Source organism: Palaemon carinicauda, chromosome 31 (genome assembly GCF_036898095.1).
Source record: "Palaemon carinicauda isolate YSFRI2023 chromosome 31, ASM3689809v2, whole genome shotgun sequence".
NCBI classification, from domain to species: domain Eukaryota; kingdom Metazoa; phylum Arthropoda; class Malacostraca; order Decapoda; family Palaemonidae; genus Palaemon; species Palaemon carinicauda.
Genome location: NC_090755.1, coordinates 23,305,614 through 23,321,606, shown reverse-complemented (window position 1 = coordinate 23,321,606; position 15,993 = coordinate 23,305,614). Strand labels below are relative to the sequence as shown.

Below are 15,993 nucleotides of genomic sequence, written 5' to 3'. Positions count from 1 at the left end.
TATTTCCTTTTCTCACTTAGCTATTTTTCCCTGTTGGAGCCCTTGGGCTTATAGCATCTTGCTTTTCCAACTAGGGTTGTAGCTTAGCTAGTAATAATAATAATAGTAGTAGTAGTAGTAGTAGTAGTAGTAGTAGTAGTAGTAGTAGTAGTAGTAGTAACACTCCTGCGGCCAGGTTTGACCCTGCGACGGATGTTTGGAGTGGCCATCTCCCAGTCGAAGGTGGACAAGAGGAAGAGGAAGAAGTCTAATACCGATTCTTCACCCTTGGAGTCTTGCTAGAGGTCGAAGAAGTCCTGATTTCTTTCCCATTTCCCCTGTATGTTCCCCTCCAACCCCTCCCTGTTGGTCTCCTCTGGAGGCTGCTTGGGCAAGAGTGTTGGCCCTTTAACATTAGGACAAATCTCAAAGCAGGTAAACTCTCCTGTTTCCTCTAACGAAACGGGATGGTCTACCTCTCCGGGGAACCCAGTTTTCAGGATAATGATGCCTTTTAACTATTCCGTTCCAACTGGAGACACCGTCGGCTCGTCTCCCTCCAGAGTCAAGAAGAGGGATTCTTTCCTTCTCAGTCTCATGCTCTGAAGAGCCCACCGCCTCCTCGGGTGCTCGTCCACATAAGCCTCTCATAGGAGGCACACTAGTGTGCCTCTAGTACACCCTGTGTGTTAAAGAGCAATGCGTCTCTCAATATGAAGGCAAGAACCTTCGGAACATGACCTAGAGCAAAAATGCATATGTGTGTACTTGCTCTCTCCTGTAGGGCACTCATCAGCCCTACAAAAACCTCTCAAGCATCCCAGCTCTTTGGGGCTCTCGTCGTTGTCATCATGAGTGCGTCTACGAGCTCGCCCTGTCTCCAGATCCATTTAGCGATTACGATTGCAATGTAGGCCATCGACATGCTCTTCTCCCTTGAAGCATATTTGCTTCTGAGTGCAGTAGTTCACCTGTGCATGTACACCAGGCAACTGAGTACGAATCCCTCACCTGCACTTGAGGAGAGAGAACGCATCATCCAACAGCGCTCCACCTCAGCGGTCCCTCCTGTAGCATACATTCCTACTTCTAGTGCGCACCTAGAGACAGATAGAAAACAGGTGGGCCATCTGTCTTGGATATCAAGAAGCAATCCATAAGTGCCATTGAACTACAAGCTGCAGGCGACCACTGATGCAGTAGGTCGTTCAGTCTTGCATGAGGCCCAACAAGACCCTAGACTTGTTCTAGGAGCATGCGCCTCCAGGTTGGTCTGCCACCTAGAGCCCATGTGCTTCCAAGAATGTGTACTTGACTGTGTGAGGACACGAGCTCCTCCGAGGATTAATCCTCGGTTACAAGACGTGAGGATAATTCAAGTTAAACTAGATGAGAGGCGACATAGGCATCAGTGCCACTTGACACCTCCTTTAGATGATACATAACAACCTAGGACACGTAGGGTCCGTAGGCTACCAAGGGAAATCCCGTATGTAGACGAGTTGTGTCCGGCTCCTATCTCCTTATGATTGGAGATGGAAGGATGATGTTCTCTTACAGCCTCCTTCCAAATGGATAAAGGTCCGTTTAGACCTTGAACTGAGGATTTCAAGGGAAAGGAAGGCGACCACCAGCCTCCTTCCCTTGCTCCCTGAGGTTCCTGGCCCAGAAAGACCAAAGACTTGAAGACGATACCCAAGAACAAGGCTTCTCAGCTAGTCGTGGACTCAAGGACTTCGTGTGAAGTCCAGGCCTTGGAGGCTACAGTTTCCCTGTGAAAGGAGACTGCAGTGCTCTTCTAAATCTCAATCCTCATATCAGAGAGGACTTGTGTTTGTATAGTTAGGAAAAATACAAATTTCTTCCAAATTTATCTCATGTAGTCCCATAATATCTTGAAAAAGGGTATAGATAAGATGAATAGGATATGGTCATGTCTAGCCCTATAAAGGAAAATTTTGGCTATTAGAATGATTTGCCTCTTGTTGCTCCACTTATATGCGGCCATTCAAATAAGTATCATTTCAAATAATTATATATAGTAAAAACAAATTGGCAATTTTTTTTTTTATAGAATGGATCTTTTCCACTCAGATTTTGTAGTCCAAAGAATGGCTGGGCCTGCTGAGTATTTACCTAGCAAGGATCTCAGAAAAATCCCTTTGGTCTTGATATCCAAATTTTGGCATTTATGTGTTTTGAAGAGGCCTAGTGGATCAGGCCCCTAACCATATTGTTGACTTTGGATCTGTGGATGACCCAGAAGTCCACAGAGGAGGCCTTACTACTGGATCTTCAGAGGATCGCTTGTGTTGCTTGAATAAGTCTCTCTCCAGGGACATCTTGACAATGACCTTCACGGCTTGGGTCGGATCCAGGTTAAGGTTTCACAAAGTAGGTGACTGATATGCCTGAATTTGGTACACTTGCTTCTGCCGTGGATGCCTCGCTGATAGATAAAATAGTAGAGCCCACTTACTGTAGATGAGCCCCGCCCAGGTACTGTAAACCTGTCATCTGATTCCTTCATGTTCTAGCCAAGGGATCCAGATTTTGCTAGACCTTTGGATTATCAGCTTCCAAGGAAGGTTTTGATGTGAGTGATATTCTTCCAGCCCTTTGCATTCTGCCATTGCTGGTCTTTCGTGTTACCCGCTTTCAAAGGAAACTTTGTGGGGGCTTCTTTCTTCCAAGGACGGCTCAAGTGGGAGCTATTTTTTCCGTTTCCAAAGATTTGGCTGTTGCTGGCCCTTCAGGTTCCTAGCTTCCAAGGAAGGATCCAGTAGGAGTTTTTTACTTCCGTTCCAAGATTCAAGGCTTGGTAGTAATGGTGGATGTGACAAAGGGGCTTTTGCAATGGACATTAAGGGGGTGGATTTAATAGGTAACCTTTGGCAATCTGGTGATGGTGGAGATTCAAGATTCATCTCCTTGGGCATTTCCCCAGCTAACCCCGAGGTGGTTGTTCAGATGTCATATAAGCTGCTCTCAATACCTTGGAAAACAATATCAGATGCTGGAGGTATCCTTCTCAAGCACAGTTTGCTTGAGGCTTTGGTGGTCGGAATGCCGGTTCCTGGTAATAAAACTCCCTTTTTGGGCAAAATGACAAAATTTGTGGCAGAGTCATGAGTGAGTTTTTGCTTAAAGGTGATTTTACCTTGCCTAAAAGAGTGTAGTCTCTTTCTGGGAGTTTACCTTATGAGGTTGAAGAATTCTTGGAGCTAAAGGGTTTCGTGAAGTCTTCACTCCTAAGAAGTAGGATGTTCAGGTTGAAATCAATCAATTTGGGGTACCATTTGCCTATGGTCCCAGATCACTTTCTGACTGCCGAATTTAGTGACAGACAAAAATTGTTCAACGTGGCCACTTTTGTGGTTGCAAAGCTAGTGTGTAAGCCAGTCTATGAAACCTTGGAGGTAAAGGAAACTGTTGTGCAATGATCCAATGTGAAATAGTTCCTCTGCCAATCCCTCATGGATAAACCAATACCAATGCGGAGGCAATGGCTACGTCACTTCTGAAGAATGGAGGAAGATTTTGGCCTTTCCGTAATCCACAGGCTATGAGATCCAGCAGAAGGTTTAAGAAACATCCCAGTAAGAGGCCATCCTCCTATTTTCTATACTAAGCTTTGTCCCATACAGAAGTTTCATCAAGAGGAATGAGAATATCAATGTTAGCCTTTCATTCGTGAGGCCTTGTCTCAGGGCCAGCTAAACTTTAGTTTTAGAAGAAGATGAGCTTGTAAACCAAATAGAAGCAGATGATTTCATCAAACAGCAGCTTTGGGTTAAAGTTTCGTCTCCATCGTTTTCAGGAATGTTGGCCCTTTTTTTTTGGTAGGCACAAGTTTAGTCTTCATGGGTTTTAGTTGGTCAGGGATAGCAAGCACTCTCCACTCCACTAGCTTCATTAGGTCAGAACCATGGAACTCAACTCCTTTGAAAGGAAGATGTTAAGAACAGAGAAGGTGCAGGTTTCTAAAGTAAAATGGAAGGCTATTAAGTTTACGGGAAAGACTCCCCAGGTGAGAAGAGTGATCCTGAACGATCCGGAACCTCTCCTCTCCAAACACATCGGGTGTGTTCCATTCAAAATGATGACCCTCTTGACTGCACCAAGAGGGTTGGACCTTTACTATAGATCTAAAAGACGGCAATTGTCTCGTCCCTATTGCCTACCACTTCCGACCTTACCTAGGTTTCAGCTCGATAGGCAGATATACAGGTTGAAAGTAGTGCCATTTGGTCTCAACATTGAGCCAAAAATTTTTACAAAGCTAATAAGGTAGTGATCCAATTCCTGAGGTTACAGGTAGCTCAGATCATAGTTTATTTAGAAAATTTGGTGATTTGGGTGTAGACAAATGAATTATTCCTCGAATACACAAACAGGTTTAGCAGGTTCTTCAGGACATTGGGGTTTTGATCAACTTTGCAAAATCCAGCCTAACTCCAAGTAGGATATTCAGTGGTAGTTAGGTCACCAATGGTATATAGTGAAAGCCACATTAGCCGTACAAAAGTATCTCGGCTAAGAATTCTAGGAGGGTTAAAGCCATGGTTTTGAGCCACTTTGCTACCAAGAGGCAACTGAAGAAGATTTTGGCTCTTCATAAGTCTGTCTCGATAGTCGATCAGGTATTAAAGAACAGAATAAAAGACATCTATTGGGGGTGAAGAAGGGAGGCTTGGAAAGGGTCTTGGGACAGTCGGGGTCAGTCACCTAGTTGGTGCAAGAGAATTCTCAGGTTATGGACAAAGCCAATTGCTTGGCCAGGTAAGTCCCATTGGTCCCTACCACAGTTACCATGATTATTCTTACAGAAGCAGCCAGGTTGGGGTGGGCAGGTTATTTTGAGGAGACCTTTAGTTTTCAGGAATGGTCCCCCTGAAGATTATTGATTCACGAAGGAACTTGCTTATATCTTTGTAGACAACCAGGTAGTAGTCTGTTGCTTCAGAGAGCAGGATCCTGCTTGAGAATTCTCATTGCAGTGATCCTTCCCATTATGAGGTCCCTTCGGGAGAGTAACGTACTCCTCTCTCTATTCCATCTTTCGGTTTCCCTCAACGTAGCAGAAGATTCCCTATCTGGGCAGACAGTCTTGCCTATGGACTGGACACTGGACCAAAGTTCTTTTCAGGAGGAGTTAGAGCTAGTTCCAGATCTCCAACTAGATCTGTTTGCTACGAATGAAAACCACAAACTTCCACTGTATGTAGCTCCTAATGCAAACTCTCAAGCAATGGCAAGAGATGTTCTGAATTAGATTGAAATGGATGGTCGTCAATATACATTCCTCCGAAGAGTTTGATTTCATAGGATTTGAATATCCTTCAGGATTTTTCAGGTACTGCTGTGCTAATAGATCCACATTGGCCTAACAGCCCATGGTATCCACTGCTTCAGTGTCCGAGGTCAAGAATACACCCACTTTGGTCTGCACAGCTGTATCATAAAATAGGACCAGACTACTTTGGTTCCTCTTTTGACACCCAGAACCGTCACACTTGGGTTTACTCCTGTATTCTTGAGAAAGAATTTTAGGCCACAATTTGACTTTTTATGAGCTACAATAGGTCTTCATCCATAAGACAATATCATTGCTTGTGGAAGACAGGTGGCGTTTCTATGGAGTTAGTGACATTATCAGATAACCCCAAACTTCTTTGGTTTCTTTCTAGTGCATCCCTCTGAGGAGAGGAAGCTCCAGCCATCAGCAATATTATCATATAAATCTCTTTTAAAAGATCCTCTCAAGCATGCCTTTGACATGCATCTCAACTCAAGACGTGATTCATAAGATCACCCAGTCTTTTTTTATCATCTTCACCCACTTCTGTGGTTTCTTGGTCTTGATAGTGTTTTCAAGTTTTTGGTTGGGTTAGGTAACTCCATCATTTCTCTTAATAACTCTTACATAATGCTACATTTTCAATAGCTTTAACTTCTGGAATTAGTCAGTGAACTGGCAGCCTTTGAGAGTTACCAGGAATTCATTACAATATCCAAGATCATGGTTCAGGATGCCCTTTTTACAAGCCAAAACCGAAGTTTCTTCACAGACGGGATCTGCTTTATATCTCGGTTCTTGAGTTAGAAGATAGCAAACTCTGTCTGGGGTCAACCTAAAAATTATAATTACAGAGATCTATGTCTTCAGAAGGTAACATGTTTAAAAACACCATGATCAGTAAGCACCTTTCAACAAAGGCTATCCATATCTTGACCTCCTTTTAAAAAATTGAACCTGTCTCTATCCCTAATAACCATATGTGGAAAAATGCCTTTACAATAGCTTTCTCGGCTAATAGGTAATTTCAGGACATCCATAGTTTTAAAGGTTGGTCTTGACATAGGATGTTCATTGAACATTACATACATATACCAAGGTACTTCCCCCAATTTTGGGGGGTCGCCGACATCAAACAAATGAAACAGAAAAGGGGACCACCACTCTCTACGTTCCTCCCAGCCTGACAAGGGACTCAAACGAGTTCGGCTGGTACTGCTAGGGGTGCCACAGTCCACCCTCCCACATTATCCACCACAGATGAAGCTTCATAATGCTGAATCCCTTACTGCTGCTGCCTCCGCGGTCTTCCAAGGCACCGGAGGAAGCAGCAGAGCCTACCGGAACTGCGTCACAATCGCTCGCCATTTGTTCCTATTTCTAGCACGCTCTCTTGCCTCTCTCACATCTATCCTCCTATCACCCAGAGCTGCCTACACTCCATCCATCCACCCAAACCTTGGCCTTCCTCTTGTACTTCTCCCATCAACTGTTGCATTCATCACCTTCTTTAGCAGACAACCATTTTCCATTCTCTCAACATGGCCAAACCACCTCAACACATTCATATCCACTCTAGCTGCTAACTCATTTCTTACACCCGTTCTCACCTTCACTACTTCGTTCCTAACCTTATCTACTCGAGTTACACCAGCCATACTCCTTAGACATTTCATCTCAAACACATTCAATTTATGTCTCTCCGTCACTTTCATTCCCCACAACTTCGATCCATACATCACAGTTGGTACAATCACTTTCTCATACAGAACTCTTTACATTCATGCCCAACCCTCTATTTTTTACTACTCCCTTAACTGCCCCCAACACTTTGGATCCTTCATTCACTCTCTGACGTAGATCTGCTTCCACTCCACCATTTGCTGCAACAACAGACCCCAAGTACTTAAACTGATCCACCTCCTCAAGTAACTCTCCATTCAACATGACATTCAACCTCGCACCACCCTCCCTTCTCGTACATCTCATAATCTTACTCTTACCCACATTAACTCTCAACTTCCTTCTCTCACTCACCCTTCCAAACTCTGTCACTAATTGGCCAAGCTTCTCTTCCTAGTCTGCAACCAGTACAGTATCATCCGCAAACAACAACTGATTTACCTCCTATTCAGGGTCATTCTCGTCTACCAATTTCAATCCTCGTCCAAGCACTCGAGCATTCACCTCTCTCACCACTCCATCAACATACAAGTTAAACATCCACGGCGACATCACACATCCCTGTCTCAGCTCCACTCTCACCGGAAACCAATCGCTCACTTCATTTCCTATCCTAACACATTCTTTACTACCTTTGTAGAAACTTTTCACTGCTTGCAACAACCTTCCACCAACTCCATATAACTTCATCACATTCCACATTGCTTCCCTATCAACTCTATCATACGCCTTCTCCAGATCCATAAATGCAACATAAACCTCCTTACATTTTGCGAAATATTTCTCGCATATCTGCCTAACTGTAAAAATCTGATTCATACAACCCCTACCTCTTCTAAAACCACCCTGTGAGACTAAGATTGCATTCTCTGTTTTATCCTTAATCCTATTAATCAGTACTCTACCATTAAGATTGCATTCTCTGTTTTATCCTTAATCCTATTAATCAGTACTCTACCATACACTTTTTCCACCACACTCAACAAACTAATAACCCTGGCATTACAACACTCATGCACATCTCCCTTACCCTTATATAGTGGTACAATACACGCACAACCCCAATCTACACAAAACACATATTAAACAATCTCACCAACCATTCAAGTACAGTCACACCCCCTTCCTTCAACATCTCAGCTCTCACACCATCCATACCAGATGCTTTTCCTACTCTCGTTTCATCTAGTGCTCTCCTCACTTCCTCTCTTGTAATCTCTCTCTCATTCTCATCTCCCATCACCGGCACCTCAACACCTGCAACAGCAATTATATCTGCCTCCCTATTATCCTCAACATTCAGTGAACATTACTTGAAATAAATTGAAGCAGTACATCTTGCATGCGTAGTATTTGGCGCATTTAGAACCCCTGCAGGGGTAGTACAGAAGGAAGGACCAAATCACCAGGCCCTTTAGGCAGACAGTATTCTTCAGTCACCCCTGTGAGGTAAGAGTTGACTTGTTAGTTTCTCTCCTTACTCCTGGGAACGTGCTTGTGAGTTGTAGGTTGGGCTTGCTGGCAGACAGTTGTCCTGGGATGGGTATGAGTTTATATATTAATAATCTGATATTCAAGTCCTAGGAGACCACATAGCACTTTTACCTACAAAAAAGCATTTTTGACAAAGGAATAACATATTTTTGGGGAGGTGCTGTATGATCTTCAAAACTCCCCCCTCCTCCCTAGCCTCAAGCAGGAGAATGGAGCGTTGTTATTTACCTTTGACCTTGAATTATGGTTGAGGGTTTGTTGTGATGTAGGTACGCTGGCGAGGACTTGGGCGATGGTTACTTTCTGGGATGCCATGCATGTCGTCATTCATATAAGGCAATTTTTAGCTACTGAGGTGCTTTGGCAAGTTCAAGTGAACCTGAACTTGCGAGGTCTCCCTTATACACACCGAGTCCGTGCCTTGCATATTGATACACTGGCCCTAGGGCAGGGGAACAACATTTCTTTGGTAATCAGGTTGTATTGGATTCCCTGTTCTAGCCTTTCACAGGAAAGTCCTTGGAGACAACACAGCATCTTCCCAAAAACAAGTTTTTCCCTTCTCATATCTCCTTTTATTTAGTATTTCTGTTTTTAGCTACACTCCTCACAAAGCTTTTATTGATTTGTTTGTTTTATAAACAAATATTTTACCTTTATCACTTATTTGTCAACAGAGGCATGTGAATTTTTTTAAAAGAAATATCTTTAAAGATAGCATAACCTAAGAGCATGAAATATATTCTGCTCTACTCTTAATTCTTTCCAATTTGTAAAATAAAGCTCCATGATCAGAACCAGAAGTTAAAAATAAGAAAAAAGAAAAAAAGGGTTGACTTTAAGATAGAGTCTTTGATGTTAACGCGCTAACTGTATGGAAAGGGAAATTTCATATTCTGTTTGACTGTGGTGCTGGACACTAGTAATTCAAGATTAAACTTTGATAAAGTGGAATAGATTTGATATAATCATGTGATAGTAATTTTAGAGAGAGTATATTCTGTACTGTATACATTCCAATAGGAGAGGTAAAAAGGAAAGAGAAGCAGAGAGTAAGAATGGCACACTATGCAGCAATCCTTCCCGAGTTGACGCCGCGATAAATTCTGCAAAGAATTGAATCTAATAATATGTGGAATATTGGAACCGTCATAACAGAGGCCTGATTGCATATTATTTCCTACTGAGTTTACTTGTGCCAGGTTTGCAAGTGTCGAAATCAACTCATTAGTATGGGTAATCTTCTCTTTTGATAATAACATAACAGCATCTAAAGTACATCTCTGTGTTGTAAGGAAGTTGCTAGAATTGCCTTTCTTGCTCCCTTACCAGACTATGAAGGATAACATGCCTGGGGAAGAAAAACCTTTCCATTCTCGTTCTAGGTCACTGCCTCCCACATTAGGATGAGTCTCCTTTATTCATTAAGGCCACGTTATTGTTTCCCAACTCAAGCACCCAAGTCTGAGTTAAAAGTGATGCGACACAGTCGGGCAAGTAGGTGTTTCTCCCCACACTTACTATTGGTAAAAATTTCAAATGTTTGTTCCAACTTACTGAAGACTTCACTCCTATTTAAAAGACTCAGGTTTATAATTTCTGAAACACAAATTGCTATGAAAAATTATAAATTTTATCTCTTTACCATCAGTGTGTGGTAGTCAAGGTGATGACTAAAAGTTAAAAATTAACAGAATTTTAATAATGGTATTTATAATTTCAATACTTCACTTGTGATCAGCTATTACACTCCTTACCTCGTTAGTTTTATTGAACACAGAGAAAGGAAAAATATTTGCTGTGTTTTGATTAGACTACAACGTAAGTGTTGAAAAATAAGTTTTATGATTAGATTTCTGCATTTTTATTGATAGGTAAAAAACTATTTATAAAGAATTGCAGTTGTAGCTATTGTGTAGCATCATGGATGATAATTTTATAATGTGTTGTTTCAAATCTAGTTTAGAACTTTTACTAAGTTTGTTGTAATTTTTGTGAAATATGTCGAAAGGGTTACTTTTATATTTGACCCGAGGAATTGTATTTTTAAGATTTATAAAGGAGTGGAATTCATAATCTTATTTCAAAATCCTTTTTATGAAAATGGGGATCTGTGAGGAAGAAAAAGAACTATTGGTTGTTTTGGTGTATTTCAGACTCCTTTTATGTCATACTTTTTAACTTCATACTTCCTAAACTTTTACATCAGAGTCAGTTTCACAGAAAAAAAAAAAAAAACTTAAAATGTTAAGGATTTAATTTGATACACATAAAAACTTATCTGGATTAGCAATGTGGTGAAGACTTTGCCTTGTGGATTTCTTAGATAGTTTACTAGTACAGTATTGCTATAACAGTGAATTTCTGTAGGTGATACTGACAGTATAATTTGTGCAGTGTTATGTGGTCAGACAGCATTGAAGGTTCTTTTCAACTTTAGCCCCTGCTACATAACGCAACCTTTTGCTTTTCCATGATTCCTCTTGGTACATCTTTCCACAGCTGTCCAATTTCTTTTAATTTTATTAATTCTATTTTTTGTTCCTTTTTTAAAACAAATCTTTTGAGTTAACCTAAAGCTATTTTTATGATTATTCAAGTCGTAAATTTAGTGCTATTACAAATGGTCAAGAATAGTACTTTAATCTTGTTGTTGTTTTGATTTTACACAGCTTGCGCATCCAATACTTGAAACACTAAAGGGAGGTTCTTCGGAGTGGTTACTGGAGTTACTTTTAGTATTTAACCAGGGAAATATTCGTAAGTTTGAATCTATGAGACCACAGTGGAGCACCCAACTCGATTTAGTAACCAAAGAAAACCAACTAAGGGAGAAAATTCGTCTTCTTTGTTTGATGGAGGTAAGAGGAATTGTGCTTTCATGAAGGTACTATTTGGGTTTTTTTATTCTTCAAATGCTGTTTTATTGTGTCATCACTCTATTTCATTGACAAAAAAAAACTAGTTCTACTGTAATTGTGTGCCAATAATTAATGACTTGTAAATAATTAATTGAGTTGTAAATAATATAATTACTGGCCATTTCAGATGACATTCCAACGCAAAGCATGGGACCGTCAGTTAACATTTGCAGAAATTGCACAGGAAACTGGACTTCCAGAAAACCAGGTAGAAGTTATGGTTATGCGGGCTCTATCACTTGGTCTTGTTCGTGGTACAATTGATCAAGTTGACAACAAAGTTAATATTACTTGGGTGCAGCCTAGAGTTTTGGACAAAAAACAGGTTAGTTCTATAATTTCAATGATTTTTACCTGACATTCACTATGCTAATACCTTTGAAGCAAGAGCTTCTCATCCATAGATTTAAAAACCACTATTACCCCTCAGTCACTGATCTCCCCGCTGGATTTTTCTCATATATTTATATACTAGGCTATATAAAAAAATAGAATGAGTCCTTGCTTACTCTCGGCTATTTTTCTTACCAGGCCATATAAAAAATATAATGAATACTTGCGTACATCTTTTGAAGATAAAAGTGAAAGCTCTCTCTCTCTCTCTCTCTCTCTCTCTCTCTCTCTCTCTCTCTCTCTCTCTCTCTCTCTCTCTCTCTCTCTCTCTCTCTCTCTCTTTGCAGGCATAAATAGTTGTTTCTTTTGTAGTGAAGTTTTTGTTCATCTTATGCCTATTACATACATACATATACCAAGGCACTTCCCCCAATTTTGGGGAGTAGCCAACATCAAATAAATGAAACAAAATAGGGGACCTCTCCTCTCTGCGTTCCTCCCAGCCTGACAAGAGACTCAACCGAGTTTGGCTGGTACTGCTAGGGTGCCACAGCCTAACCCTCCCCCATTATTCACCACAGATGAAGCGTCATAACCCTGAATCCCCTACTGCTGCTACCTCCGTGGTCATCCAAGGCACCGGAGGAAGCAGCAAGGCCTACCGGAACTGCGTCACAATCGCTCGCCATTCATTCCTATTTCTAGCACACACTCTTGCCTCTCTCACATCTATCCTCCTGTCACCCAGAGCTTTCTTCACTCCATCCATCCACCCAAACCTTGGCCTTCCTCTTGTACTTTTCCCATCAACTGTTGCATTCATCACCTTCTTTAGCAGACCGTCATTTTCCATTCTCTCAACATGGCCAAACCACCTCAACACATTCATATCCACTCTAGCCACTAACTCATATCTTACACCCATTTTCACCCTCACTACTTCGTTCCTAACCCTATCTTCTCGAGATACATCAGCCATACTCCTTAAACATTTCATCTCAAACATTCTATTTCTGTCTCTCCGTCACTTTCATTCCCCACAACTCCGATCCATACATCACAGTTGGTACAATCATTTTCACATACAGAACTTTCTTTACTTACATGCCCAACCCTCTATTTTTTACTACTCCCTTAACTGCCCCCAAACACTTTGCATCCTTCATTCACTCTCTGACATAGATCTGCTTCCACTCCACCATTTGCTGCAATAACAGACCCCAAGTACTCAAACTGATCCACCTCCTCAAGTAACTCTTCATTCAACATGACATTCAACCTCGAACCACCTTCCCTTCTCGTACATCTCTTAACCTTACTCTTACCCACATTAACTCTCAACTTCCTTCTCTCACACACCCTTCCAAATTCTGTCACTAATCGGCCAAGCTTCTCTTCCTCGTCTGCAACCAGTACAGTATCATCCGCAAACAACAACTGATTTACCTCCCATTCATGGTCATTCTCATCTACCAGTTTCAATCCTCGTCCAAGCCCTCGAGCATTCACCTCTCTCACCACTCCATCAACATACAAGTTAAACAACCACGGCGACATCAAACATCCCTGTCTCAGCTCCACTCTCACCGGAAACCAATCGCTCACTTCATTTCCTATCCTAACACATTCTTTACTACCTTTGTAGAAACTTTTCACTGCTTGCAACAACCTTCCACCAACTCCAGATAACCTCATATAACTAGTAATTATACATTATAGTAGACTTCGTGTGTCAAAGGAAACAAACAAATATTCTGACGTAAAACTTTGGTCCACTAGCATGGATCGCAAGCTGATACAACTACTGTTTGTTCCGTAACCGAAATACAAACCACGCTATTTACAAAGGGTTATTACTTTTAGCGTAGCTGAAATGGCGAGCCATTAGAATTTAACGAGGGTGTATTACCCCCGCGCTAGTTAGCGGGGGGGGTAGGGGAGTGGTAGCTAGCTACCCCTCCTCCCCCTCACACACAGGTGAATACTCACTTTCACTTTTGGCTCGGACTGTGACAGACGTCTCTGTCTTGGTCCTCGCTTGGCAGCCATTGTCTGTTTTGTCTTTACTTAATCGCTTACTTTTCTTTTACTCAATATATATGTAAACATGTTTTCATGTTTGTATATATATTTGAGTATAGAAATAAGTAAGTTTCCTTTTCAGATGTGTGTGTAGTGTACGATATCTACGTGGAGGCCTCGGCAGTTAGGCCACCACGGCCTAATTTTATGGGTTGCGATCGAGTTTGACTTCGGTCTTTCTCTCTCTCTCTCTCTCTTGAGGTCGTTCACCCTTTTACTATGTTTTACTACGCCCTTGTAGCTTCCTTCCCGTGTGGGTGGGGTTGCTACGCCGTACATTTTGTCTCAATTAGTTTATGAATCTAATTGTAGTTGTTAATTTTTCAGCTTGTAGAACGATTCCTTTCGGGGTTTTCGTTTTTTCTTTAGTGCTCATTCATTTTTAAATTACATAATTACATAGTTACATAATTATAATTGTTATAATTCTGTTTTGGTTACAGCTCTCTTTCCGCGAGTGTAAGTGGTTGTGAGGGCACGTGCCTGTTGTGTAATTCTTGTTCCTTTTCCTCGGGATTCCTCTTCGGAGCCTTCCCGGGGGAATGAATGTGTACTAATATTATTTGTTTTATTTTTTTACAGTTACCGATCTAGTTCGTTTCTGTAATATAGCAACGGTGTGAGCTGTCTGGTTGAGTCCTGGGGATTCGGCTGTTGCTGCCTCCCCCCTTGTATTGTCGTCAGGGGCGTGTCTCCTACTGGTAGTACTCCCGTGTCGACGGACAGCTCTCCAGTTCATTTTAGAACAGTCAGGAGGCTTGCCTCCTTGGGCGGATAACTTTCCTTCCGAGGGAAGTTTTTTTTCCTGTCCAGGCTTGAGCTTTTCCTCTTTTGGGGGGTTCTTCTCTTGCCTTTTTTTCGTGCGACTATGCTCTTGGTGCTGAGCGGTCGCACCTGCAGTTTCGCTCAAGGGGCTGGGCAACTGCAGGAGCTCCTCTTCGGAGGATTGCCCCTTTTAGGTCACTGGCTGACCAGTCTCTTCCACGAAGTGTTTCTCTTTCGTTCGCGAGAGAGTACACTCATAGAGACTCCTCTTCGGAGGTTTCTTCTGTTGCTTTTGCTGTTGGCCTCCCTCGCCGTAAGGCCCTCCGTCCGCCTCGTCGTAAGGGCCTCTCATCTCCCTATAAGGGTGCTTGAGGCGCCTTTTTGAATCTCCGTTTGCAGCCTACAACTTCTTTTTCTCGATCTTCCGTCTTGGTGCAGATGGACAGCAGTCTAATCTCGTCTTCCGACGGGCAACGGTCTTCCCGACGGACAACGGTCTTCCCGACGGACAGCGGTCTTCCGACGGACATCAGTCTCCCGGCGGACAACGACCCCTTCGGGGCAAAGGGTTGCCCCCACGGGGGTTCTTCCCTTGCGTGTCAGGGTTTCCCTGCGCGCCCTTCTGTTCGTCAGCGCTCTCCTGTTCGTCAGCGCTTTCAAGATGATCTTCCCTGCGGTTCCTGTTACGTGCCCTGTGCGCCCACGTTCGCCCTCGCGATCTAGAACTTCGGTTCAGGTCGGGGTCAAGGACTCTTCTTCTTTGCGCAGGCTTCCACGCGTAGCCTTCTGCTCGTCAGCGATCATCAGCTCGTCAGCGATCATCAGCTCGTCAGCGATCGTCAGCTCGCCAGCGATCGTCAGCTCGTCAGCGATCATCAGCTCGCCAGCGATCTCCGGATCGCCCACGTGTGTTACAGCTGGCACGCCAACGTTCTCCAACACTTCTGAAGGAATATGGTTCGCCAGCTACTAGCTCGTCATCGCGCGACCCTCAACTGCGGATGCTGATCGCCATCGCGCGACCCTCAACTGCGGATGCTGATCGCCATCGCGCGACCCTCAACTGCGGATGCTGATCGCCATCGCGCGACCCTCAACTGCGGATGCTGATCGCCATCGCGCGACCCTCAACTGCGGATGCTGATCGCCATCGCGCGACCCTCAACTGCGGATGCTGATCGCCATCGCGCGACCCTCAACTGCGGATGCTGATCGCCATCGCGCGACCCTCAACTGCGGATGCTGATCGCCATCGCGCGACCCTCAACTGCGGATGCTGATCGCCATCGCGCGACCCTCAACTGCGGATGCTGATCGCCATCGCGCGACCCTCAACTGCGGATGCTGATCGCCATCGCGCGACCCTCAACTGCGGATGCTGATCGCCATCGCGCGACCCTCAACTGCGGATGCTGATCGCCATCGCGCGACCCTCAA

General features: G+C 43.2%; 2 protein-coding genes across 2 annotated transcripts in view; one reads left to right on the top strand and one right to left on the bottom strand.

Moving 5' to 3' along the window:
* The window catches only part of LOC137624350 (equilibrative nucleoside transporter 1-like), a 788,303-nt gene that overhangs the window by 665,843 nt on the left and 106,467 nt on the right, over nt 1-15,993 (bottom strand). The window lies entirely within an intron of this gene.
* Rpn9 (regulatory particle non-ATPase 9) overlaps nt 1-15,993 on the top strand; it is an 84,380-nt gene that overhangs the window by 47,344 nt on the left and 21,043 nt on the right. Inside the window, exons 6-7 of the mRNA XM_068355042.1 lie at nt 11,128-11,316; nt 11,504-11,701. Of these exons, the coding sequence (XP_068211143.1) occupies nt 11,128-11,316; nt 11,504-11,701 (387 nt within the window). The remainder of the gene's footprint in view (nt 1-11,127; nt 11,317-11,503; nt 11,702-15,993) is intronic.